This window comes from Mirounga leonina, unplaced genomic scaffold (genome assembly GCF_011800145.1).
Source record: "Mirounga leonina isolate KUSES-001 unplaced genomic scaffold, KU_Mleo_1.0 Mir_129, whole genome shotgun sequence".
NCBI lineage: Eukaryota > Metazoa > Chordata > Mammalia > Carnivora > Phocidae > Mirounga > Mirounga leonina.
Window position 1 is genome coordinate 65,397,411 of NW_023270323.1, and position 27,973 is coordinate 65,425,383.

General features: G+C 36.9%; 1 protein-coding gene across 6 annotated transcripts in view; it reads right to left on the reverse strand.

The window, feature by feature from the left end:
• The window catches only part of SLIT2 (slit guidance ligand 2), a 364,058-nt gene that overhangs the window by 82,252 nt on the left and 253,833 nt on the right, over positions 1 to 27,973 (reverse strand). For 5 of the 6 annotated variants that reach the window (XR_004679286.1, XM_035005226.1, XM_035005228.1 and 2 more), the window contains 5 exons: positions 9,278 to 9,349; positions 5,392 to 5,535; positions 5,116 to 5,279; positions 4,117 to 4,140; positions 444 to 594 (listed from right to left, as the gene is read on the reverse strand). Coding sequence is in view for 5 of the 6 variants with exons in the window: in XM_035005226.1 (XP_034861117.1) it covers positions 444 to 594; positions 4,117 to 4,140; positions 5,116 to 5,279; positions 5,392 to 5,535; positions 9,278 to 9,349 (555 nt within the window). In the remaining variant the exon portion in view is untranslated. The remainder of the gene's footprint in view (positions 1 to 443; positions 595 to 4,116; positions 4,141 to 5,115; positions 5,280 to 5,391; positions 5,536 to 9,277; positions 9,350 to 27,973) is intronic. The other variant, XM_035005227.1, reaches the window with a different exon arrangement.

The following is a 27,973-nucleotide window of genomic DNA, read 5'->3' on the forward strand; positions in this document are numbered from 1 at the left end:
CGACTCAGTGAGGTAATAAAGCCAATTAAGGCTCTCTGACTGAATTCATAATTAACAGAGATTCAAAATGGTGATTCACCAACTATTTTATGTGGTTGCTGCAAAAGACTATATACCTTAGAAATCTATTACATGTTTAGAAATGGGTGCGGGCATAAATAATACCCAAGAAATAAGTATCAAAGGAATGCTCTTATTATTAGCATTATTAAGAACTAACTGAATTTTTGAGACATAAATTAATTTCTGTAGTCATGTCTTGGACCAGAAAGATGAAGTAAGATAGCTTCTAATATATCCTTATACAAAGAAGAGTTATGGCCATGTGTGTTAATTAAAATCAATGTAATTCTTAAAAATAAAAGGGAAAGACAAAAATTGCAAAGCTATGATGCTTTCATTCCCTCCCTCCCAACCCGGATTTTATTGGGAGATGAACTCACAGCTCTGCAGTGTACTGGGGAATGTGGTCTGGGATTTTGGTGAGTTTTTGATTGGAGCAATCTACTGTGGTTCCTTCACAGCGGCACTTTTCAGGGCAAGCCAAATCGGCAAAGCAGTCCCCACTTAATTTTGATCGATAATCTTCTGTACCTATTGAGGATTCAAGGCAAAAAAAAAAAAAAAAAAAAAAAAGATACTGAGTCTAAAGGTTAGAATAGTCATTAATTTGTAGGAAGAAAAATAGTAAGATAACTATAGATTATGCAGCAGGGAGACAACTTGGGGAATTTTTGGTCAATGGATGTCAGGAGAGGGTTAAAACAAGGGCTTGGAATTTGCTGGAAAAAAGAGTAACCAGATTCACAGGACAGGAAAACATTAATAGAGATGAGCTTTTCACAGCTGTACTTTCTGCTGATCCAGTTATGAGCCATTCTAGCCTAGTTGACAGCTAATCATACAATGGCTATTAATTGTTACAAAGTTTATTTTTTTCTCTGAGTCCAGAATTTAAAATGTATCCAGTAAGAAACATATTCCTATATATCATTTTAAATTAGGGCTTTCAAGGCAAATAGATGTACTCAGGTTTTTAAATTTTCTATGGTCTTATATTATTCTCTCCCTCTCACATAATCTTCGGAAATGCCTAAAAAAGCCCTCTTTTTTCATTTTGATTTTATAAAAGGAGACAAGTAAATCCTGATTTAAGCCTCAGCAGCTTGTCATGCTGTAGAAAGCTGCGTGACGTTCCATGGTGCTTGACGGAACCATGTTTTACTCATACCTGGCAACCACATGGTTAGATCAAGCACAACAGAAAATCTCGCTACATAATCACTACACCATCCACTAGGCCAAGGGTAAGACCGAGAGGAAAGATGAAGGGAAGCAGGAGAAAAAGCTACAGACGCTCTGGAAACGTAATACTGTTTACATGACATGCATTCTTCCCGCAGAATGTTTATGACCATAGTAAGAGTATTACTACCGAAGATTTCCTGGAAACACAAAGAAGGGGCTACACTGAAAGGTGCCTCCACTGTTCCTCAGAACGGCAGAATGGAAACAACAGCTTTCGGGAACAACATCCAGGAAGAAGTTGAAGGTGAGCTACAAGGACAACAGAGAAGCTCAAAAGATCTGTGGTTGCTTCTTGGGGGGAAAAAAAAAAAGGTGCAAAAGACCGAGACTAGAAGAAGTACATCAGGATTGAAAAGGGAGGGCATTATGTTTCAGATCAGACACTTTTACTTACAGCCAAAATGGTGAATTCCTGCAAAAGTAAAGATCACCGAGAAGGAAAGAAAGAGTAATCCCAATTAAGGTTAATCAGCACATATACAAAACTAGTGAAGGTCTCTTCCTTCTTTCCTTACTATGGCAATTACGGGGGGGATGGCAGAGTATGACAGCCATTGTCATGCTTTGCAAATGTTTGTAGTACTTTTTGAAGCATAGTGCTCTTACAGGAAAAGCAATGGCATATGAGATGCACAGCACAAATTAAGTTCTTGCCGATTCCTCTAATGATGAGCTCTCTGCAAGATAGATTTTCTGTCGAGTTATCACTATAGTATCTAGAATGCCATATAGAATGGTGGTAGGCAAGTAAACATGCAAACGTACGTGAAAAACTAATCATGGAGATCTTCAAAAACAACTACATCTGGATTAAGCCTTACTGTTGCGGCTTACATGTTTTTAATGGCCTTTCCAACTTACAAATAGTGTCACTTAGTGGAAATGAAATCAGAACCTCACACAATCACAAAACTGAATATAATCATTTCATTAGACTTGACAGTTAATGCCAGGGCATTTACTGAGGAACTGTTGTCCTGTAGTTTAAGCTTTCGTTTGAAAAGTGAAATGAAGAAATACTGGGAACAAAGGGCTAAATGACAGGTACATCAGGTATCTTATATTTAAGAAAGTCTGCATTCATTGTAATGACAATGATGTTTCTTTTATGAAGACTCTATAGGTAAGCTAAAATTTTAATATAATCTAGGAAGAAAAGGAGAGAAGGACCAAAGAATCCTTCTGAGTCCTGACTTCTATTGTTATTGCTTTAATGTAAATTGAATGATCAGAAATTACTGACAATTAAGGCATGATATCACATATACAGTGTGTTTCCAAAAAAACCTATTTTGACTGCTGTCAATAAATAGGCAAAACTCTATCAGAATTTATGAAAACAATCTGACGTTGGATCTTTAATTTGTTAATCAGAAATATTAATTTCTAAATTATTAATGCATTATATTTAAATGTAATTTATTGAATAATTTGATAACAATTCTATCAACTGCCATAATTTGAAGATTTTAGTAATATTAATGTTTTATCCTATAGGTGTTCTGGTATTTAGAATATGGCTTTTTTCTGGGTAAGTAATAGTTATCAGATGACTTTCTGCTTAACAATGAGGTAAAAATAATGAATTTTAAAGATTGCCTCTGAAGGCCAATCAACTGTTCTATTCAACATGTTTTCTTATGCAGCCCATGTAACATACAAATATTATTGATCACTCAAGCTCAAAATAAGTAATAAAACAAAATCTGTTATATGCATAAAATTATTCAAATTATAATTCAATAATGGCAAATAACACATATCTCCTTAAAATAGAGACCAAACCCAGAACTCTTCTTTAAAAAATCAGTAAGGTTTTTGCATACTAACACCATATAAGTATCTTCTTATTGGTAGCTGTTAAAATATATGATAGTCTAGAATATCCCCAGGAGATGGTAAATGTAGCCAATCAATTACTAACACATATTTTTATATAATGGTTTAAAACAAACAAGAGGCATTTTACACAATTGGCAGGCAAGGAAAAAAATAAGTAAACATGTTTCAAAGAGCTAGTTCCAGAATCATCAGACTTGAGAGTGTTAAGATTGTAGTGGTAAAACATTTCAATTACTTTTCTAAAAAACTTTTCATTCATCTGCCTAAATTATTCAAGGCATTTAGTGCCCAGGAACATCTGAGGCTTTCAGGATGTAGGTCAGTATTGTTTCTGTGGAGTTATACCATCACCCCAAGTCTGCAACAATGTTACAAATAATGTATAATTGCATGTCAACAAGCAGTAAGTTGCTGTTTTTGTATAAAAAGTGAAGCAACAGTAAAGCAAAATAAAGCAAAAAGTAAGGGACACTTTCTTAGTATAAAGAATTATATTAAAAAAAGTAAATTTCATGGTCGACAAGAGAATTCCGTGTGTTTGTAACTGATTTCATGCAGAACTAGTTCTTTGACAACAGAAAGGTCTCTGTCTTTAAAACCAGCTCAATAAGCTATATTTTAAAAACAGGTTGAAAGATCAGATATACAACATAAGGAGAGAAAATGATTTAAGTAGAAGGCTATAGGTTCAAACATTTTAGCTACTGTGAGAAATTTTAGATAATGTGCCAAAGTGAGAGAGGAAAAAAAAGATGGGGGTTTAATAATATATATGTCTAACATCAGAAGCTGCATGCAAAGGTCAGGTTTTCAGGAAACAGCTACAAGTGATCTATGCAGAAGTCAATCTATCTACAGAGTACCCACTGTACTTTCAAACGCATGCATATCAAAGTTTCAGAAGCTATATTTTATAAGGTGAGGAAAGGGTGTCTGCAGTTAGTCCTAGTACCGAGCAAAACCTACCTGGAATGAAATACTGTTCTTTAGCTAAATAAAAAAAGAGAAAAAAAAAATAGAAGATGCACCTGAATGTCAGCAAGCAGAGATATGAGTTATATTAGATTAAGAATGGACCATAGGTACTATAGATAATTAAGTGAATTATATTCACAGCAGTGACTGAAGTATAATAATGTACAGTGAGTAGTAAATGTCTCTAGAACCATGGACAATAAACAGCTTTGTTTTGATATTAGCTTTTTAGTATGAATTAACTGCCGAATGTGAAATACCCCTGGAATAGTTAGATAGCATACTACTCAAAACATACAGAATGTATTTTATCATAAGAACACAGAAAAGATGAGACCAAAGTGAACAGAATATTTCAATGAAGTAAGCCTTTTATATAATGGTAACATAATGGATCTAGATTTGGCTTTTTATAAATAAATATAATATTCCCAAAATGCTAAAAGATGGCCTTTTGGCAAAAAAAAAAAAAAAATTATTTAAAATAAGAGGGTGAAAAATAAGTAAACACATTTAGTGTGTGAAGCAAGGGATCGGGAAATTTTCCCCCCTACTTCTGAGCCTGAGCAAATCACATAACCAAGTCTCAGTTCACTTTCTGAAGAAATGAGAACATGATCGATTACCTTAAGTTTCTCAGTGGAGAGTAATACAACAGGCATGAGACTTAACAGACATAAAAAGGATTCTGAGCTTGCTAAAAGGCCCCTGTTTAGTTTGAACCCTAAAAATACAGTATGAAGTATCCAAGCATCATTTTTTTCTTGGCTGGTAACCTATTTGTTATGCTGGATATAGTGTTAAAATATTAGCTATAGGAGTGCTATATGAATTGTGTCTATAGCTCCCTTTATTTTGTTCTTTACAGACAGAAGAAAAAAGTATATTCTACAATGTTTGGTAATTCATCTGGAGACCAGCAGTCTCTAGGTCTCCGTAATCACTGTTTTTGGTAACACAGGGGAAATATCACATGAAGTAAGAAATTACCTGAACAACGGAATTTCTTGCTTTTGATTTGTCCAATTCTTTTGTTTGCCAGACGCCGGGGGCTGGTGCAGCGGGCGCCACTGGTCTCGATGGGGTTGGTATGGAGATAATCCGCCAGCCACTTGAGATGGCAGTCACAAATAAAGGGGTTCTGGGCCAAATGCCTTTCAGAAACACAGACAGAACACTTTTATACATGACTTGCAATGAACTCAACTCTCAAATTCACAGTGAGGACAGCAGTCATCATATTTGATCCAAGCCATATATACATACATGGTTTGAATGGCCCGGAGAGGTGAAAAAGTCCCCTTGGCAATGGTCTGAAGCTTGTTGTCATACAAGGAGAGAAGGTTCAAGTTGTGCAGATCCTGAAAAGCATCTACCCGAAGGCAGTTTATCTTGTTGGCATTCAATAATCTGTTTGATCAAATAGTTGCAGAATTAAAGTGTAGCATCTCGTTAACCCACCTTCAAGATTCTGTCCTTCTTGAGAGATACAAGAAATCAAGAAATAACATTTCTCTGAACCTCAACACTAGCATTTTAACTGGAATAATTTAGGTACCACAGGTGGAAGATATTCCAGATAAAGCAAGGGTCACGCGGTTTAATGAATGCCTAAATCTAGTGGTACTTACACATTTATTCAATAAAAATTATTCAACATAGTCTCTGGAAGATGAAGAGGTAGGGCAGTAGACAAAGGTGGGTGAGACCGAACGTCTCCTGTCAAGGACGCCATAAAAAGTTGCATAGAACATTAGTCTCTCTAGCTGCTTTGTGAAGAAATTCAGTCTATTTTCAAAACAGAAGCCAGAGTGGCCTTTTAAAACACAGGCCACTTTCTCTCAAAGCCAGGCAGCAACTCCCAAATTGTTCTGAGGGAAGCCAAGGTCCTGACAAATTGCTTCAATGCCCAGTAGGACCATTAGCGCCCCCTTCTGAACTCCTAATGCCTCTAATACCTCTAATATAATACCTAATTATATTACCTCTATATACCTCTCCCCTGGCTGCTTCAGCTCCAGCCACACAGGTCTCTTTGTGGGGGTCTCTGCTTGGAATGTTCTTTCCCTTGAGGTCTGACTATTCTGCTTCTTTGAGTCTGTTGCAATCTTACTGTCTCAATTCAGCCTACCCTGACTCCTCTCTTCAATACCATCACCTGTGTTTGCCCCACCTCAACCTCTAGGACACACAGTTCCTTTACTATGATCTGTTTATTTTTTTCTATTTTCTTAAATACGTATTTCTCTCTATTACATATGATTTACTTATTACATTATTGCTGCCATTTGTATGTTCTCCCCAGATAGGCATTTTTGTTTGTGCCAAGCACATACAAGGTGCTCCATAAATATGTTGTTGAATGAACACTTTATGATCCTCTTGGAGAGTGACATGAGTCATAACCCTATTAAAGGCCCTGGTCCTGCAGTATAAATACCCATTTAACTTGGTTTAACACAATATGCCACAAACTCATTTTTTTTCCACATGCTATCAATATTTGACTTCAATATTCTATGGAACTGTGGTTTACAAATCATACTTTGGCAAACGCCATTCTTGTAGGTTGTATGGGATCGTGTCTGGGTTTTTATGCATGTTGGACTCCCTTTGGGAATACACTTGCCTTGCCCTCCACCTTCCTCAACGCTCTGGCCTATCATGGCTGCGTGGGAAGCTCACCTTTTTCAGAAGCTTCTACCCAACTAAAGTATTTCTTCCTCTAGGTCCCTAAGGAACTTATTCAGTGCTACTTAGTCTTGGCACCTCCTTTCTGTAGGCCTATGTGTTTGCCCAAAGGTGGATTAGTGACCTCCTTGGGCAGAGAATTTTTTTTGATACTTTTATCTCTGTTAGCATTTATTTTACTGCTTTGATACTTAAGACTTGAACAAATATTTAGTAGCTCAAAAAATATGTGCTCTGTCATTCGGATTTGTATGCCTTCTTATTTAACACACTGAAAAATGTTTTCCCTTTTGTCCACCAAGAATTTCTATTTTTAATTAACATAGGGTATTTCTTCTGCTTTACTTGCTTTTTTAGGTATCTACACACATGCAAAGCTGTGACTTCCTCGGGATAATTCTCTTCGCTCTTTTTTTTTTTTTTTAACCTCCCTTTAGGACCTGACACTTTAGTCTTCTCTGTGGTCCTCATAATGGTTTCTTAAAAGCTTAGGAACTGGTTTCAGGTATGGACTGGTAATCCCATTTCTCCACTGCACCACAACACAGGTCACACTGACTGTGTTCCCCAATCTGTCAGCTAACTGAAGGAGTCAGAGAGCAGAAATAAGGAGAAGGAAAGAGTGGGGAGCATTGAAGACAATTGAAGAAAGTGCCGTTTTGAGCATTGTGTACTTACTTTAAATTATGTGGTCAGCAAAGTAGGAGAAAGAAAGTATTGCACACACTACTTCCTTTTGCTCTTTCCATTTACCTACTTCTTTTCCCTAGTACCTCATCTGTTCAAGCAAATCTAAGATGCTTAACCAAGTTCTCAGCTAGCCAGAAAGAGACAATTGTGTTGCTTTAGCCCTGGCAGGCTTAGGAACTGGCCTTCATCTAGAGATAACATATCAGGCTGAGGGACAAAGATAGCTTTTTAAGTAAGATTTATCTGTATACAGATCCCATGGTTTATTAACCTGGTTGTTACATCAACCACCAATAAGTATGTGTGGAAGGAAAAAGAAGGTACTATTTAAGTGTTAGTACTAGACAGGCAAACGATAGCAAGAGATTGCAAGTAAATGGCAAACATAATAGTGCTAGGAAAAGGTAGAAGAATGACAGAGAAGCAAATAACACACAGGCAATACCTGGCTATAGCATCCAGATATACCTATAATGTGTATAGTGTATATGGAGTCATTCTATTAAAGATCAGAAGCAATATTTGCAGAGCCCACCTCAAAGGTTAAAAAATAATTTGAAACCCAAATAAAGACATTAGGTCATAAGGATCAGTATTTTTCATGACTTACTGGTCTGTTGTAAAATCAGTTTATTAGGTTGCATAGTACTAAAGAGACAGAAAAAGAGAGACCAGAGCGAGAGACAGAGAATGCAGTAAAATGGAGAGTACTATACATAGTAAAGGTAAATATTGTTTTGTTAACAATTTGCTTCATTTGTGTGCATCTGTGTGTTGTGTAGGAAAACTGGGTTGTGATTTAAATATGTTTCTGGATAATGATGAAAATTTAAAACATGACTATTAGGATATAATTATAAATTACATTAATCAAGTAAGGAAAAAGATCTACATTTGGGAAATCTGTGGGATTAGGAGTAAATTTTTGCCAAATCAATGATACAAATCCCAACACCAACAAATGTATACCAAAAGAGAAAATGATATTTTAAACTTGAGAATTTTAAGGTAGACTGACTATGAACTAGTTGAGAGAGGACAGTACATCATACTCATCTTTGTATCCACAGCAGCCCGAAAGGAGGAATTCTATGTATGTCTGGTGATTTGAAGAGAATTTGATGATCTAACACTAACCATCTTAAGACTAGCGTATTTTTTCCAATTTCCTTTTCATATGAGCATTCACTAAAACACCTGTGGTCAAGTTTTGTTCTTATACATATATGTATGGTACATTCTTCTTTTGAGACAAAGAAGAGGTAGCTACTCTCTAAGCAGAATGGTTTTTAGAAGATTCAGGCCAGGGATTTACAGATAATTTTCTGAGTAAACACCAGTTGGAGTGCTCCTGCTGTGTTCTGGGACCTCTGGGTTGGGGGCACGGTATTCCAGCATTGTCCCTCCTGCAGATGCTTTGGACAAAGGTGGATAAACCTCTCACTATGTCACTCTCCTTCCCAACTATTGTTAAATCAAAACAGAGAGTTTCACAAAGGGCAGAGACCGCACAAGCTTTTAATGGCAGAGTAGCCAAGAAGCCTACATTTGTGACAGGGTGGACAGAAAGGTTTTAAGACAACTTCAAAGTGTCGTGTCTTCAAATAAATAACACCCATCAGTGTTAGTTGCACTATACTAATCTTTTCCATTTCATTAAACTACGTCATTTGGGGTTGAGCTTTTCTGAAGTCTCCACGAAACCATGAGCGTGTACACTGACCAAAATATAACGCTTGGTTCAACAGATCAGAAACCATCAAATACTTACAGTAACTGTAAGGAAAAGAGTCCTTCAAATAAACTTTTTGGGAGTTCTGTGATTTTATTTCCATAGAGGACACTGAAAATACATGATTTAAATGAAAAAAAATTAGACATCAAGCCAGCGTAACAAATTGATCCAACACATATGTATTCAGGCATATAGGAGGTTAGTAAGCACTCCATATATCATAAAAGCTACAGTTGAGTAAACAAACTTCAATTTGCAAATGTGTTTTTTCCTGATTATAGATCATATATATGCTTATGGCAGAGAGTTTAGAAATCACTGAAAAACAGGGGCACCTGGGTGACTCAGTCAGTTAAGCATCCAACTCTTGATTTTGGCTCAGGTCATGATCTCAGGGTCATAAGATCAAGCCCTGAGTTGGACTCCACACTCAGTGGGGAGTCTGCTTAAGATTCTCTCTCTCTCTCTCCCTCTGTCCCTCCTCCCGCTCACACTCTCTCTCTAAAATAAATAAATCTTTTAAAAAAATAAAGCATTAAAAAATAAGAAAAATGAACAAAAATGAACACAATTCATAATTTTATTGCTCTTTCTCAGAAATGTCCACTGTTCAATTGTCATGTTTGCAACACACACACACACACACACACAGTTCATATATAATGAGTTCATACTATAGTAACAAAGGAGAACACTAAATGTGGAATTCATTACTCATTAAGGGGATGAGTTTTAGGCTTATCATACTGGTAAAAAATGAAAGGAATCTAGATTAAGGTAAGGTTTTTGCTACATAATGTGTATGTTTGAGAAATGTTAAGATCTGTGAAGAAAGTGATCACTAATATGATTACAGAAACATTTTTGAAATGTACGTTTCTCCAAAAATATGAACAGGAATGCATCCTCATGGTATACACCTCTGATCATCCACTAAGTGTAGCCACCAAGTGCAAGCACATGGCTTAGACCCTTCAAGTACACCTGGCGCCTAATGTTGATTTGAGTATGCAGTGACATTGTAACATTGGATTGATGAGTGATCATTGTTGGATGAGTGAGATGAAGAAATAAATTAGCAAGGGGACAAATTAAGGAATAATTAACAAACTGGGTGAAATGAGGGGATTTCAAAAACAAATGAATAGAAATATGTTGACTCATCATATTGGCTCTTAACAATAATTCTGAAATGATGCTTATCTACTTTTAACCCCCAAAAGAAGGGAACCACAATTATGAATAGGAAAAGATAGAAATTATAGTCCTTAGGGGGATAATATGGCAATATATATCAAAAGCTGTAAGGACATTTATAAAAATTTTACTTAGTTTCACTCTTAAGAGCTTAAGAAAATAATCAGAGAAAGATACAATATTTTATGCACAAAATGTTAATCATACTATAATTTATAACAATAAAAAAATACACACAAATAAAATGTCTCCAAGTCCCAAAAAAGGTATTAAATGCATATTTCACATTGATAAAAATTGTATTTTGAAGAGTAATGACATGAAAGTGTTGATATAATGTTAAATTTGAAAAAAATAATAAAGTAGTATATTATAGTATGATCTTAATTTTGTTTAGAAAAATATATACATGTATACATAGGAAAAAGCAGAAAATCTCTGAATGGCAGGCAATTTGCTATTCAGAGGTGATTTTAATTTGCATCTATATATTTTTCTTTATTTTTATATTCTCTGCAATGATCTTATTTCTTCTAAAAATGAGAAAAATAATTTCCTGGAAAGGACATGAAGGATGTCATAATATGTAAAGGAAAAAGCTGAAATAAAATCTAAATAATTAATATGTTTGGCAACAGTAGATGATTTCTGTTTGGAAAGGAAGAAAATAACAATACAAGAGAAGTGAATATGAGTGAGGGAAAGCTATTGTTTCCTTCTAAGATGTCAGTGAGAGGTGGGATGTATTACAATATAGGAAGGAAATTCTCAAGGGAATAAATAAATATAGCTGTACACTATATTGTGAAAGGAGGCATTCCATTTGTATAGATCCCAGTGGTATAGTTATATAGTATAACAAAAAATTCACTTGTGCAGAATATAGATGTTTTAGAAAAGGTAAATCATTAGAGAAGAAGCCATTTAAAAAAATCAAAGAATAAAAGAGCGAATTCTGTATTGTCAGGGTCAAAGAGGTAAGGGAATTAAAAAGGATAAGCAACAATAATTGTATTATTTAAGGTCAGAAATAAGAGACGAGAGGGCTTTTGGAAACGTACATGAGCAGATGAAGGCAACACTGTTCCAGGATATTAAATGCAATATCATTCAACTGATTAATTTAACAATAGATATCATATACTTATTAAGTGCCAAGAGCTTTACTAGGTTCTAAGCTTGGTGTCCAGTTAAGCTGAATCCAACTGTTAATGGTTGAATGATCATCATTTGCCCTTGTGCCGCCAGACTAATACAAGTGAGGTGAATGAAGTATTATTTCAAAGAGCAACCCAAAATAGCAATTTTGAATACTGAAGGAATTTCATATTTTGAGCCCACTGAAATATAAAAAGGAAATAGGATGCATATAAATTGTGGGGGACCCATAAAAGAATTAAGGAGCAAGTTATGAAACTAGAAATCAACTGTAAGAAAAAAATGTGGAAAGAGCACAAATACATGGAGGTAAAATAACATGTTACTAAATGATAAATGAGTCAACCAAGAAATCAAAGAGGAGATAAAAAAAATACACAGAGACAAATGAAAATGAAAACATGATGGTCCAAAATCCTTAGGACACAGCAAAAGCTATCCTAAGAGGGAAGTTTATAGCAACACAGGCCTTCCGCAAAAAGCAAGAGAAAATCTCAAATGAATAACCTAACTTAACACCAGAAGGAGCTAGAAAAAGAAAAATAAATAAAACTCCAAACCAGCAGAAAGAATAAAGATCAGAGAAGAAATAAATGAAATAGAAACTAAAACAACGATAGAACAGATCAATGAAATAAGGAGTTGCTTCTTGAAAAGATCTACAAAATTGATAAACCTTTAGCCAGACTCATCAAAAAGAGAGGAAGAGAGAAAGAGAGAGGACTCAAACAAAATCAGAAACAGAAGAGAAATAACAACTCATACCATAAAAATAAAAAGGATTATAAGAAAATATGATGAAAAACTATATGTCAACAAATTGGACAACTTGGAAGAAATGAATAAATTCCTAGAAATGTATAACCTCCCAGATGGAATCAGGAAGAAATAAAAAAATTTTTTGATTTTATTTTATTATGTTATGTTAATCACTGTACATTACATCACTAGTTTTTGATGTAGTGTTCCACGATTCATTGAAGAAATAGAAAATTTGAACAGACTGATTACCAGTAATGAAATTGAATCAGTAATTTAAAAAAACTCCCAACAAACAGAAGTCCAAAACCAGTTGGCTTCACACGTGTATTCTACCAAATATTTAAAGAAGAGTTAATACCTATTCTTCTCAAACTGTTCCAAAAAATAGAAGAGGAAGGGAAGTTTCTAAATTTGTTCTATGAGGCCAGCATTACCTTGATACCAAAACCAGATAAAGACACTACAAAAAAAGAGAGCTACAGGCCAATACCTCTGATAAACATGGATGCTAAAATCTTCAACAAAATATTAGCAAACTAAATCCATTAAAAAAATCATTTACCGGGCGCCTGGGTGGCTCAGTTGGTTAAGCGACTGCCTTCGGCTCAGGTCATGATCCTGGAGTCCCGGGATCGAGTCCCACATCGGGCTCCCTGCTCAGCAAGGAGCCTGCTTCTCTCTCTGACCCTCCCCCCTCTCATGTGCTCTCTCTCTCTCATTCTCTCTGTCTCAAATAAATAAATAAATAAAATCTTTAAAAAAAAATTAAAAAATCATTTACCATGATCAAGTGGGATTTATTCCTGGGATACAATGGCGGTTCAATATTCGCAAATCAATCAACATGGTATATCACATCAACAAGAGAAAGGGTAAAAACCATATGACCATTTCAACAGATGCAGAAAAAAGCATTTGACAAATTACAACACCCATTCATGATGAAGACCCTCAACAAAGTAGGTTTACAGGGAACACATCTCAACATAATAAAGGCCATCTAAGAAAAACCCACAGCTAACATCATCCTCAATGGTGAAAAACTGAGATCCTTTCCCATAAGGTCAGGAACAAGATATGGATGTCCACTCTCACCATTTTCATTCAGTGTAGTACTGAAAGCCCTAACCATAGCAATCAGACCAAGAGAAAGAAATAAAAGGCATCCAAATTGGTAAAGAAAAAGTAAAATTTTCACTTATTGCAGATGATACATTATATATAGAAAACACCACCAAAACACTACTAAAACTGATAAACAAATTCCATAAGGTTGCAGGATACAAAATCAATATATAGACATCTGTTGTGTTTCTATACACTAAATAATGAAGTAGCAGAAAGAGAAATTAAGAGAAAAATCCCATTTGCAATTGCAGCAAAAAGAACAGAATACCTAGGAATAACTTAACAGAGGAGGTGAAAACCTGTACTCTGAAAACTATAAAACATTGATGAAAGAAATTAAAGACAACATAAATAGAAAGATAGTCCATGCTCATGAATTAAAGAATAAGTATTGTTAAAATGTTGATGTTACCCAAAGCAATCTACAGATTTAATGTAATCCCTATCAAAAAAACAATACCGGGAGGAGCATTATGGCAGAGAAGTAGGAGACCTAAACTTCGTCTGGTTCCAGGAATTCAGCTAGATAGGGATCAAACCATTCTGAACGCCAATGAACTCAACAGGAGATCGAAGAAAAGAAGAGCAGCAACTCTATGAACAGAAAATTGACCGCTTTCTGGAAGGTAGGACTGCGGAGAAGTGAATCCGAGGCGATATTCGGGAAGATAGACCACAAGACCTCCCTCAGGCGCTACCAGCAAGTGATAAGAGCAGCAGAGCACAGAATCAGAACTTTTAGAAGTCTGGTCCACTGAGGAATGTCACTCCAGTGGCTAAGCAGGGGTGGAACCCTCGCTGGGACAGTGTGGTCTCAGGACCTTCAGGGTCACAGGAAGACCAGAGGTGCCTGAGTGCAGCAGAGCTCCCAGGTATCGGAGCAGGGAAGCCGGCTGCAGAGACAGAGCCGAGGAGTGGGCTCTCAGCTCGGGGTTGCCATACACCATGATCCGCGGCACAGTCGGGCCACTGCTCTTCCAGCAGGGACCCAACAAGGGGCAGATCTGGGGAGACTCCCCTTCCTCCCCCGGGAGGAGTGGCGCGGGAGCGCACTGCAGGGATCTGCCGGGTTTAGAGACTCCACAGGGGTCAGGTGCCAGAGATAGAAATGCTTGGTCACTGGCCAAGTGAGCACGGAGTGTGGCCAGAGACCGGGGAGATGGGAGTGATTGATTGACTGCTTTTCTCTGGGGGCTCACTGAGGATTGGGGCCCCCAAGTTTTCAGCTCCTCCAGGGTGGAGATTGGGAGGCCGCCATTTTCACTCTCGTCCTCCAAAGCTGTACAAAAGCTTGCAGGGAACAAAAGCTCCCAAGAGCAAACCCAAGCAGATGACTTAGCCCGGACCGGCAAGGGCGGGGCAATTCCGCCTCCGGCAAAGACATTTGGGAACCATGGCAACAGGCCCCTCCCCCAGAAGATCAGCGAGAACAGCCAGCCAAGACCAAGTTTACGGATCAATGAGAATGGCAGAACTCCAGTGCTAGGGGAATACAACAAATAGAATTCATGGCTTTTTTCCTGATTCTTTAGTCTCTCAAAGTTAATTTTTTTCTGTTTCTTTTTTTTTTTGAATTTTTCTTTTTCCCTTTTTCAACCAACATCTTATCAATCCCTTTTTTATAAAAATCTTTTTTATTTTTCATTTTTAGAGTCATATTCTATCCCTTCATAGTAGTTAACCTTATTTTTGGTATATATGTAAGTTGTTCTCTCTTTAAAATTTTGGGATACAGTTTCTTCTAACAGACCAAAATATACCGTAAATCTCTAGTGTATGGCTTTGTTCTAGTCTCCTGCCTGAGGGCATTCTCTCCTTTTTTTTTTTTAAATTCCTCTTCTTTCTTTTTTTAACCAACTTATCTTATATTCTTTTATAAAATCTTTGATAATTTTCATCTTTACATTCATATTCCATCCCTTCATCATATTTACCCTTATTTTTGTACATTATATAAGCTTTTCTCTCTTTAAAATTTTGGGAGGCAGTTTCTTCTAACAGACCAAAATATGCCCCAAATCTAGTGTGTGGCACTGATCTATTCACCAACCTGATCATATTTGATCAATTCTTTTTTTTTTTTTTAAACTTTTTCTTTCTTTCCCTTTCCTTTCCCCTGGTTTCAGGTCTCTTCTGATTTGCTTAGTGTATATTTTTCTGGGGTCATTGTTACCCTGTTAGCATTTTGTTCTCTCATTCATCTATTCTTCTCTGGACAAAATGACAAGATGGAAAAAATCACCTCAAAAAAAAGAACAAGAGGCAGTACTGACTGCCAGGGACCTAATCAATACGGACATTTGTAAGATGTCGGAACTAGAGTTCAGAATGATGATTATAAAGATACTAGCTGGGCTTGAAAAAAGCATGGAAGTTATTAGAGAAAACCTTTCTGGAGAAATAAAAGAACTAAAATCTAACCAAATTGAAATCAAAACGGAAATCAAAAGACACAGGGTATCAAATTGGATAAAATAACAAGCCCCATCAATATGCTGTCTGCAAGAGACTCATTTTAGACCCAAAGACACCTCCAGATTGAAAGTGAGGGGGTGGAAAACCATTTACCATGCTAATGCACACCAAAAGAAAGCTGGGGTGGCAATCCTTATATCAGACAAATTAGATTTTAAGCCAAAGACTATAATAAGAGATGAGGAAGGACACTATACCATACTTAAAGGGTTTATCCAACAAGAAGATCTAACAATTGTAAATATCTATGTCCCTAACATGGGAGCAGCCAATTATATAAGCCAATTAATAACAAAAGCAAAGAAACACATCGACAACAATACAATAATAGTGGGGGACTTTAACAGCCCCCTCACTGAAATGGACAGATCATCTAGGCAAAAGATCAACAAGAAAATAAAGACTTTAAATGACACACTGGACCAAATGGACTTCACAGATATATTCAGAACATTCCATCCCAAAGCAACAGAATACACAATCTTCTCTAGTGCCCATGGAACATTCTCCAGAATAGATCACATCCTAGGTCACAAATCAGGTCTCAACCGGTACCAGAAGATTGGGATCATTCCCTGCATATTTTCAGACCACAATGGTTTAAAACTCGAACTCAATCACAAGAGGAAAGTCAGAAAAAACTCAAATACTTGGAGGCTAAAGAGCATCCTACTAAAGTGGTGGGGGTGGGAGGGATGGGGTGGCTGGGTGATAGACATTGCGGAGGGTATGTGCTATGGTGAGCGCTGTGAATTGTGCAAGACTGTTGAATCACAGATCTGTACCTCTGGAACAAATAATACAATATATGTTAAAAAGAAAAAGAAGAAGAAGCTAGCAGGAGGAGAAGAATGAAGGGGGGAAATCGGAGGGGGAGACAAACCATGAGAGATGATGGACTCTGAGAAACAAACTAAGGGTTCTGGAGGGGGCGGGTGGGAGGATGGGTTGGCCTGGTGATGGGTATTGAAGAGGGCACATTCTGCATGGAACACTGGGTGTTATACACAAACAATGAATCATGGAACACTACATCAAAAACTAATGATGTATAATATGGTGGTTAATATAACAATAAAAAATTTTAAAAGAAGTTAACACCAGCAAAAAAAAAAAAAAAAAAAAGAATGAATGGGTCAGCCAGGAAATTAAAGAAGAATTTAAAAAATTCATGGAAACAAATGAAAATGAAAACACAACTGTTCAAAATCTTTGGGATTCAGCAAAGGCAGTCCTAAGAGGAAAGTGGATAGCAACACAAGCCTTTCTCAAGAAACAAGAAAGGTCTGAAATACACAACCTAACCCTACACCTAAAGGAGATAGAGAAAAAACAGCAAATAAAACCTAAACCCAGCAGGAGAAGAGAAATAATAAAGATCAGAGCAGAAATCAATGAAATAGAAACCAAAAGAACAGTAGAACTGATCAACGAAACTAGGAGCTGGTTCTTTGAAAAAATTAACAAGATTGATAAACCCCTGGCCAGACTTATCAAAAAGAAAAGAGAAATGACCCAAATAAATAAAATCATGAATGAAAGTAGAGAGATCACACCAACACCAAAGAAATATAAACAATTACAACATGTTATGAGCAACTATAAGCCAGCAAATTCGATAATCTGGAAGAAATGGATGCATTCCTAGAGATGTATCAACTACCAAAACTGAACCAGGATGAAATAGAAAACCTGAACAGACCTATAACCACTAAGGAAATTGAAGCAGTCATCAAAAATTTCCCAACAAACAAGAACCCAGGGCCAGATGGCTTCCCAGGGGAATTCTACCAAACAGTTAAAGAAGAATTAATACCCATTCTTCTGAAACTGTTCCAAAAAATAGAAATGGAAGGGAAACTTCCAAACTCGTTTTATGAGGCCACAATTACCTTGATCCCAAAATCAGACAAAGAGCCCATCAAAAAGGATAATTACAGACCAAGATCCCTGATGAATTTGGATGTAAAAATTCTCACCAAAATACTAGCCAATAGGACCCAACAGTACATTAAAAGGATTATTCACCATGACCAAGTGGGAGTTATTCCTTCACTGCAAGGTTGGTTCAACATCTGCAAATCAATCAATGTGATACAATATATTAATAAAAGAAAGAACAGGAATCATACAATCCTCTCAAAAGATGCAGAAAAAGCATTTGACAAAGTACAGCATCCTTTCTTGATCAAAACTCTTCAGAGTATAAGGATAGAGGGCACATACCTCAATATCATAAAAGCCATCTATGAAAAACCCACAGTGAATATCATTCACAATGCGGAAAAACTGAGAGCTTTCCCCCTAAGGTCAGGAACACAGCAGGGATGTCCACTATCACCATTGTTATTCAACATAGTACTAGAAGTCCTAGACACAGCAATCAGACAACAAAAAGAAATAAAAGGCATCCGAATTGGCAAAGAAGAAGTCAAACTCTCACTCTTTGCAGATGATATGTTACTTTATGTGGAAAACCCAAAAGATTCCACCCCAAAACTGCTAGAACTCATACAGGAATTCAGTAAAGTGGCAGGATATAAAATCAATGCACAGAAATTAGTGGCATTCCTATATGCCAACAGCAAGACAGAAGAAAGAGAAATTAAGCAGTCGATCCCACTTACAATTGCACCCCAAACCATAAGATACCTAGGAATGAATCTAACCAAAGAGGCAAAGGATCTGTACTCAGAAAACTATGATACACTCATGAAAGAAATTGAGCAAGACACAAAGAAATGGAAAAACGTTCCATGCTCATGGATTGGAAGAACAAATATTGTGAAGATGTCAATGTTACCTAGAGCAATCTACATATTTAATGCAATCCCTATCAAAACACCATCCACTTTTTTCAAAGAAATGGAACAAATAATCTTAAAATTTGTATGGAACCAGAAAAGACCCCGAATAGCCAGAGGAATGTTGAAAAAGAAGAGCAAAGCTGGTGGCACCACAATTCCGGACTTCAAGCTCTATTACAAAGCTGTAATCATCAAGACAGTATGGTCCTGGCACAAAAATAGACACATAGATCAATGGATCAGAATAGAGAGCCCAGCAATGGACCCTCAACTCTATGGTCAACTAATCTTCGACAAAGCAGGAAAGAACGTCCAATGGAAAAAAGACAGTCTCTTCAACAAATGGTGTTGGGAAAATTGGACAGCCAGATGCAGAAGAATGAAACTGGACCATTTCCTTACATCACACACAAAAATAGACTCAAAATGGATGAAAGACCTAAATGTGGGACAGGAGTCCATCAAAATCCTAAAGGAGAACACAGGCAGCAACCTCTTCAACCTCAGGTGCAGCAACTTCTTCCTAGAAACATCGCCAAAGGCAAGGGAAGCCAGGGCAAAAATGAACTATTGGGACTTCATCAAGATAAAAAGCTTTTGCACAACAAAAGAAACAGTCAACAAAACCAAAAGGCAACCAACAGAATGGGAGAAGATATTTGCAAATGACATATCAGATAAAGGCCTACTATCCAAAATCTATAAAGAACTTCTCAAACTCAACACCCAAAGAACAAATAATCCAATCAAGAAATGTGCAGAAGACATGAGCAGACATTTTTCCAAAGAAGACATCCAAATGGCCAACAGACACATGAAAAAGTGCTCAACCTCACTCGGCATCAGAGAAATCCAGATCAAAACCTCAATGAGATACCACCTCACACCAGTCAGAATGGCTAAAATTAACAAGTCAGGAAATGACAGATGTTGGTGGGGATGTGGAGAAAGGGGATCCCTCTTACACTGTTGGTGGGAATGCAAGCTGGTGCAGCCACTCTGGAAAACACTATGGAAGTTCCTCAAAAATTTGAAAATAGAGCTACCCTATGACCCAGCAATTGCATTACTGGGTATTTACCCCAAAGATATAAATGTAGGAATCGAAAGGGGTATGTGCACCCCAATGTTTATAGCAGCAATGTCCACAATAGCCAAACTGTGGAAAGAGCCAAGATGTCCATCAACAGATGAATGGATAAAGAAGAGTGGTATATATATATAATGGAATATTATGCAGCCATAAAAAGGAATGAAATCTTCCCATTTGCAACGATGTTGATGGAACTGGAGGGTATTATGCTGAGTGAATGAAGTCAATCAGAGTAAGACATGTATCATATGATCTCACTGATATGAGGAATTCTTAATCTCTGGAAACAAACTGAGGGTTGCTGGAGTGGTGGGGGGTGGGAGGGATGGGGTGGCTGAGTGATGGACTTTGGGGAGGGTATGTGCTATGGTGAGCGCTGTGAATTGTGTAAGACTGTTCAATCACAGACCTGTATCTCTGAAACAAATAATACATTATATTTTTTAAAAAAGAAGAAGATAGTAGTAGGAAGGGTAAAAAGGAAGGGGGGGAAATCGGAGGGGGAGATGAACCATGAAAGACTATGAACCCTGAGAACAAACTGAGGGTTCTAGAGGGGAGGGGGATTGGGGGATGGGTTAGCCTGGTGATGGGTATTAAAGAGGGCTCATATTGAATGGAGCACTGGGTGCTATACGGAATGTAAACAATGAATCATGGAACACTACATCAAAAATTAATGATGAAATGTATGGTGATTAACATAATAAAATTGAAAAAATAAAAAATAAAAAGACAAATAACAAACAAAAAAACCAATAGCATTTTTCACAGAACTAGAATAGATAATCCTAAAATTTGTATGCAACCACAAAAGACCCCAAATAACAAAGAAATGTTGAAAAAGAAGAAAACTGGAGGTATCACAATCCCAGATTTCAAGATATACTACAAATCCATAGTAATCAAAACAGTATGGTGTTGCACAAAAACAGACACGTAGATCAACAGAACAAAATAGAGAGCCCAGAAATAAACCTACGATTATATGGTCCATTAATCTTCTACAAGGAAGAAAAGAATATGCTAGGGGGAAAAGACAGTCTTTTCAGCAAATGATGTTGGAAAATCTGGACAGCTTACATGCAAAAGAATGAAATTGGACCACTTTCTTACACCATAAACAAAAATAAACTCAAAATGGATAAGGACCTAAATGGGATACCTGAAACCATAAAATTCCTAGAAGAGAACACAGGCAACAATTTCTCTGACATCAGCTATAGCAACATTTTTCTAGGTATGTCTCCTGAGGCAAGGGAAACAAAAGCAAATATAAACTATTGGGACTACATCAAAATAAAAATCTTCTTCACAGTAAAGGAAACAATCAATAAAACTAAAGGCAATCTACTGAATGGGAGAAGATATTTGCAAATGACATACCCAATAAAGGGTTAGTATCCAAAATATTTAAAAAACTTACACAACTCAACATCAAAAAAACTCCAAATAATCCAATTAAAAAATGGACTGAATACATGAACAGACATTTCTCCAAGAAGACATACAGATGGCCAGTAGACACATGAAAAGGTGCTCAACATCACTCATCAGGGAAATGCAAATTAAAACCACAATGAAATATCACTTCCTACCTATTAGAATGGCTAGTATTAAAAAGACAAGAAACAACAAGTGTTACAAGGCTGTGGAGAAAAAAGGAGTCTCATGAACTATTCTTGGGAATGCAAAATGGTGTAGCCACTGTGAAAAACAGTATGGAGTTTTAAAAATAGAACTACCGTATGATCCAGTAATTCTACTACTGGCTATTTACCCAAAGAATACGAAGACACTAATTCAAAAAGATATACACACCCCTACGTTTATTAGTAGCATTATTTACAATAGCCACAATATGGATCGAAGCAGCCCAAGTGTCCATCGATAAATGAATGGATAAAGAAGAGATGGTTATATATACAATGGAATATTAGCCATTAAAAAGAATGATATCTTGCCATTTGCAATAACATGGAGAGATCTAGAGAGTATAATGCTAAGTGAAATAAACCAGTCAGAGAAAGAAAGATAACATATGATTTCAGTCATACATGGAATTTATGAAGCAAACAAATGGACAAATAGAAAAGAGACAAACAAAAGAACAGACTCTTAACTACAGACAGCAAACTGATAGTTACCAGAGAAGAGGTGAGTGGGGGGATGGGTAAGATACGTGAAGGGGATCAAGAGCATACTTACGATGAGCACTGAGCAATGTATAGAACTGTTGAATCACTATATTATTAATAACTGTATTTAACTTTACTGGAATTAAAATTAAAAAAATAAAAGGGAAAAAAGAATTAAGGGATGAATAATTTAGTAGGTTGTTCATTTGGGACTTTGCTTTAAAGCTTAGCTCAAATAGCATGAATGGAGGTTGAGTTAGGAGGTGTGTCTTATTTATATTGTGAAACTAGTTTTTTCCCAACAAATCATTGTTTTCTTTAAGATCATGTTAAAAAAATAGATGTTTGTTGTTAATCAGACAATTTGGGTACACGGGGAAATATGTGAGGATATCACAAAAGGATGAAGGAAATCTGTGTAGGCATTATTGGGTATGGACTGTCAATCATAAAAATAATAAATACTAAATGTGATGGGAATGAGATTTCTCTACAAAAAGGTATAGCAATACTAGAGCTTGTATAGTTTTCTTACACACAGTGAGATCAAAATGGTAACAAGGAAAAAGGAGTTGAAAATATAAAAAATCCAAAGACCAGGACAGAGAAGCTGGATGAGAGTCAAAAAATAGGGCCAAAATCCATAAAAATGGGGAAAAGACATGTCATCACATAAAGATATAAAGTGCAAGAAAGCCAGTGAGAATTTGTGCTACATTCCTATGAGGGAAAGAAAATTTTAAAAGAAATTAAAAGATGAAAATGGATTCAGCTGAAAAGAAAATAAATACCTAAGAGATTTGGATAATATCATCCAAATGCCAACAGTGACAAATTGGGTAGCTTCTCTACAGTTTTCTTAGACATAAGTTATATTCAGCATACTGTATACAGTATACAAGTATGCTGATCGAGAATTATTTTACAGTCCATTGGACCAACAGGGAAATCTTAAGGAAACCTTAAGCAGCTCTTGTACCTGCTACCAGAAGGAAGGCTAAGAATTCTAAGCCAAGTTTCACCCCTGCAAGCTTCAAGGTTAAGATAGTAGGAGATACCAACAGCTGGTGGCCGGTCTTTGAAATCTCCTTCCCCTGTTGAAAGCTGGCAGAAAACAGATCTACTACTAAAGAGAAAAAAAAAATTTCAGAACGGAAACCTGTAAGATGGCTATCATGAAAAAGGTGTTATGGGCAGACTTCATTATTCAAATAAATGTCAGAGAACTATACTTACACATTAAAAACAATGTATATCTGAGAATTAAAACACTAAGCAGGTTTAAAGATAATATGATAAAGAGGAAACGAGGTTGCTACATTTTCATTGAAAACCAGCAGTAAAATGTAAAGTACTTGGCGGTTAACATTTAAGAAAAGATCGTAGGGATTGTTAATAGAGCAATCAAATTAAAATGCAGCCATCTGTGGACCTCTGTGGAACTGGGCGTTAGTTAGTGAAGAGGGAAATTAGAATAAGCACTACAATAGTTTGCAAGGGGTTAATGAAAAAAAAAAAGAGGAAAACTATTATGTTGAGGCAAAAACATTTTCTGGGATAATCAAAATTGAGAAACACACAAATCTACTCAGGAGAAGAGTTTGCCAAGGCCCTCTCTGTTATTTCTGGAATGTTTCATCTGTGCTTTAACAAGGCCAGTAAGTGAGTGATCTTATCCCCATTTTAGAAATAGATAACTGAGGCACAAGGAAATTAATAACTACTTCAGCCATGTGCCTGGTGAAGTCTTAGAGTCAGCATTTGAACACCAGCCACTTAGTGTCCTAAAGACTATCTTGCTGAGCCACTATGCTATACTACTAAAAAACTTCTTTATTTTGTACTATAAAATTATGTTTCCCAACCAGTCAATGGAAAACAATAAAAGATGTTTAGAGACAATGCCTAATATGCTAATATACTGAATCCCTAAGAAATTATTATTAAATATTATAGAAATATTGTTGATCTCACAAAGAGGGCAATAAAAAGCACTGAGGATAAAAGGATCCAATAGTACATGTATTCTGAATGACATTTTTCATTAATATGTAATATATTAAGTTAATAATAAAATATACTAATATATCAATAATATATAGTAATAATATGTAATAAAATAAATTTTAACATTAATCAAAATAAATGTTAATGCAATTATTTAATAGGAGAGACCTTTATTTATGTAAGTAATCTCTACACCCAAAGTGGGGCTTGAACTCATGACCCTGAGATCAAGAGTCATATGCTCTCCTGACTGAGCCAGCCAGGCACCCTTAATAGGAGAGACCTTTAAAACATTCAATAAATCAAGCCCGATTTTCTCTAAGATATACTATTTTGGTAATTGAGAACTATTTAAAATAGTTCTTTTTATTTAATAAATGCATTAGAGGTATTTGGCATCATATCACCTTTAATTATTTTTGCTTCTTTAGCAAATGCAGTGACTACATTAAAATGGCTAAGTGCGTGAGTACAGTTCTAGAAAGACATGTGAGAGAAACCTGTACAAGCAAACACTTGATTTAAAAAAGAGAAGGGCTAGGGGCGCCTGGGTGGCTCAGTTGGTTAAGCGACTGCCTTCGGCTCAGGTCATGATCCTGGAGTCCCGGGATCGAGTCCCGCATCGGGCTCCCTGCTCGGCAGGGAGTCTGCTTCTCCCTCTGACCCTCCCCCCCTCATGCTCTCTCTCTCTCTATCTCATTCTCTCTCAAATAAATAAATAAAATCTTTAAAAAAAAAAAAAAAAAGAAGGGCTGCCTATCTGCATGGCTCTCGCAGTTACCCACACTCTCCCCTGGAAGTCACTCCACTCCTTCTGGAAGATTTAAACCCTCACTATTACATTATGCTCTCCAACCCCACTCTTTTCCCGCAAACCTATAATCTGTCAACATCTTTTGTCCCTCCATCCTCGTGGTTGTGTCCTAGACCTTGCCGCTATCAGCAACTTCAACCTCTGCATAATTTCAAGTTCAACCTTCTGCCTCCCTCCAGTCACATTTTTTTCTTGCATTTTCTTTTTTTTTTTTTAAGATTTTATTTATTTATTTGACAGAGAGAGAGAGAGACAGCTAGAGAGGGAACACAAGCAGGGGGAGTGGGAGAGGGAGAAGCAGGCTTCCCGCGGAGCAGGGAGCCCGATGCGGGGCTCGATCCCAGGACCCTGGGACCATGACCTGAGTCGAAGGCAGACACCTAACGACTGAGCCACCCAGGAACCCCTTTCTTGCACTTTCTTGAAACCCTCAGCACACTCTCGTCTCAGGGCCTTCATATTTAGCTGTTCTCTGCGTCTCTAATGCTCTTTCTCTATGCATCTGCCCAGCTCATTCCTACAACTGGAGTCTTCAGGTCTTTGCCCAGTATCACCTTCTTGGGAGGCCTTTACTGACCATCCTGTTTAAAGTTTCAGCTCTCCTCCCCACTGGCACTCCTGTCACTTCTGCTTGCTTTATTTTCCTTCACAGCATTTTTTTTTTTTTTTTTTTTTAGTAGGTTCCACACACAGCATGGAGCCCCATGCGGGACTTGAACTCAGGATGCTGAGCTCATGACCTGAGCTGACATCATGAGTTGGACTTTTAATCGAGTGAGCCGCCCAGCATTTTATAATCATCAGATATAATACGTCATCTGACCAGTATCTAGTTTATCGTTGGTCATCTCCATGAGGGAGGGACTTTTGTACTTTGTTCACTCATGCATCCCCAGAGCCTTGAGTAGGGTTAGGACACAACAGGGTCCCTACACATCTCTGTGGAATGTATGATTTTGGTGAAATGAAGAGAAAGGCTATTGCAGGTCTGGAGAGTTATATACTTTATGAAGGGGTAAATAAATTAATCTTTGGAAGGTCAATTCAAAAGTTGAACACAATGAGGAAAATGATACCAGCTGTAATATGTGGACTCTCTCTCTAGTATAGCTGTTTGATACTCTTCATAAAGTATCTGCTTTCTGATGTTACGGGGCAGTATGTGGGTAATTCCACTTCTGGAAAACAGTTCCTACTCTTCTGCATACTGCTAGGTTTCGAACTAGAAATTCCCCAGTGACTTAACGCACTGACTAAAAGTCAGTTCTATAGGGAAAGATAACGCTTTGTTACAGCTTTCTGAAAAAACTGTGTACATGGCGCTCTGGTCAGGAAGATTAAGATCTCATTTCAGCAAGTATGTTCTTTTACATATGTTATTTCTCTTATTATTTGCTATGAGTCTATTATATTTATATGGGTAGGTATGTAATAATTTTTTTTTTAAAGATTTTATTTATTTATTTGAGACAGAGAGAATGAGAGACAGAGAGCATGAGAGGGAGGAGGGTCAGAGGGAGAAGCAGACTCCCTGCCGAGCAGGGAGCCCGATGCGGGACTCGATCCCGGGACTCCAGGATCATGACCTGAGCCGAAGGCAGTCGCTTAACCAACTGAGCCACCCAGGTGCCCCGGTATGTAATAATTTATAAAATTAGTTGTAACTGTGTTTATTAATAAATCTAATATATAATATTAATATAACACATTACTATACCAATAATGTGTAATATATAGTAGAATAAAATACATAACATAGTAGTTAATAAATGTGTATTCTATATATTAAATATAATCTATAATATAATAAATATAGAAACAAATTATATGTTCTATTAATTATTTATTTATTTTTTATTATTTATTTTTATCATTTATTTTAATTCTCACAGCCAGAAGGTGTCAATTAACATTAAGGCAATAGCTTAATAGTAAACTGCAAGCAAACAGATCTACATAAGAATTCTCTAACCGTTTCTCTCTCTTTTGACATTTACTGGTTTTCTTTGAGGCACAGATACTTGAAGGACCAGGCATTGGTACAGTGACTTGACTTGTGTTCTGTCCTTTTGTGTGGCTGGAACGTGGTCTGTATTTACTTTGGACAATGTTACTCTCCAGAATGGCATACACAGTACTTTATGGACAATTCGAGTAATTTAACTGAGTTTTACATTAAACTTTGTTATTTTAGAATCTGATAGCCCATCCTAAGAGCAGTACTGGTCTGCACTCTGCATTTTCTGCCAACAATTGTTCCTCTGGTCTTGGACTTCCTCTAGCTAACTAGAGCAACATCAACAAGAGGGGTGCCTGGGTGGCTCAGTTAAGCGTGCACCTCTTGATTTTGGCTCCGCTCATGATCTCAGGGTTGTGATATCAAGCCCCATGTTGGGTTCCATGCTCAGTGAGGAGTCTGCTTGAGATTCTCCCTCTCTCCCGCTCCCCCTGCCCCCATTCCCTCTCTCAAAAAAAAAAAAAAAAATAGCAACATCAACAACAAACAAAAATGAACCTAAGTAGATACTGCAGGTGAAAGGTGAAGTGATAGTTTTTCAATTCCTTTCTTCAAAGAAAACTATAGTTTTCTGAGCAAACCAGCACAGCAACCTGAAATAACATGTGCCCAGATGAATTCTCCCTACGTATGAGTGAGTGTGAAGCGTTACATAAGCCCCCAGTGTTTATCTGGGCCTCCCGCATGTGTATCTTGGAACTCCCACTGGGCACCACTGACTTCTGAAATTCTCGAGAGCCCTGCCTTCATTTATAATGATAAGAACCCTCTCTAAGCGCATACTCTTAGAAAAAATACATGCCACCCTCCATGGTCAAACTTTAAAGTTAAAATCTGAAATACAGTTTACCTTACTTGGTGGCCTTCTGAAGATTTTTTTACAAATTTGAAAGAATAACAGCATTTATCCTTTTTTTTTTTACAATCACTGTAATGTATGTAGTTATCTGCCTGAAAATCCTTTGGACATTAAAAAGCTGTCATACTTTGTTATCTTTGTTCTTTGAGAGAGTAAAGGTGGTTCTTTCAGGGAAGTCTTAAGGAGATGAAGCAGGGAGTCAAGGGGGCCCCCACCGGGCATCTTTAACTGTTCTCTGTAAGACCACTGAACGTCATTCCAAAGGGGACTGATATTC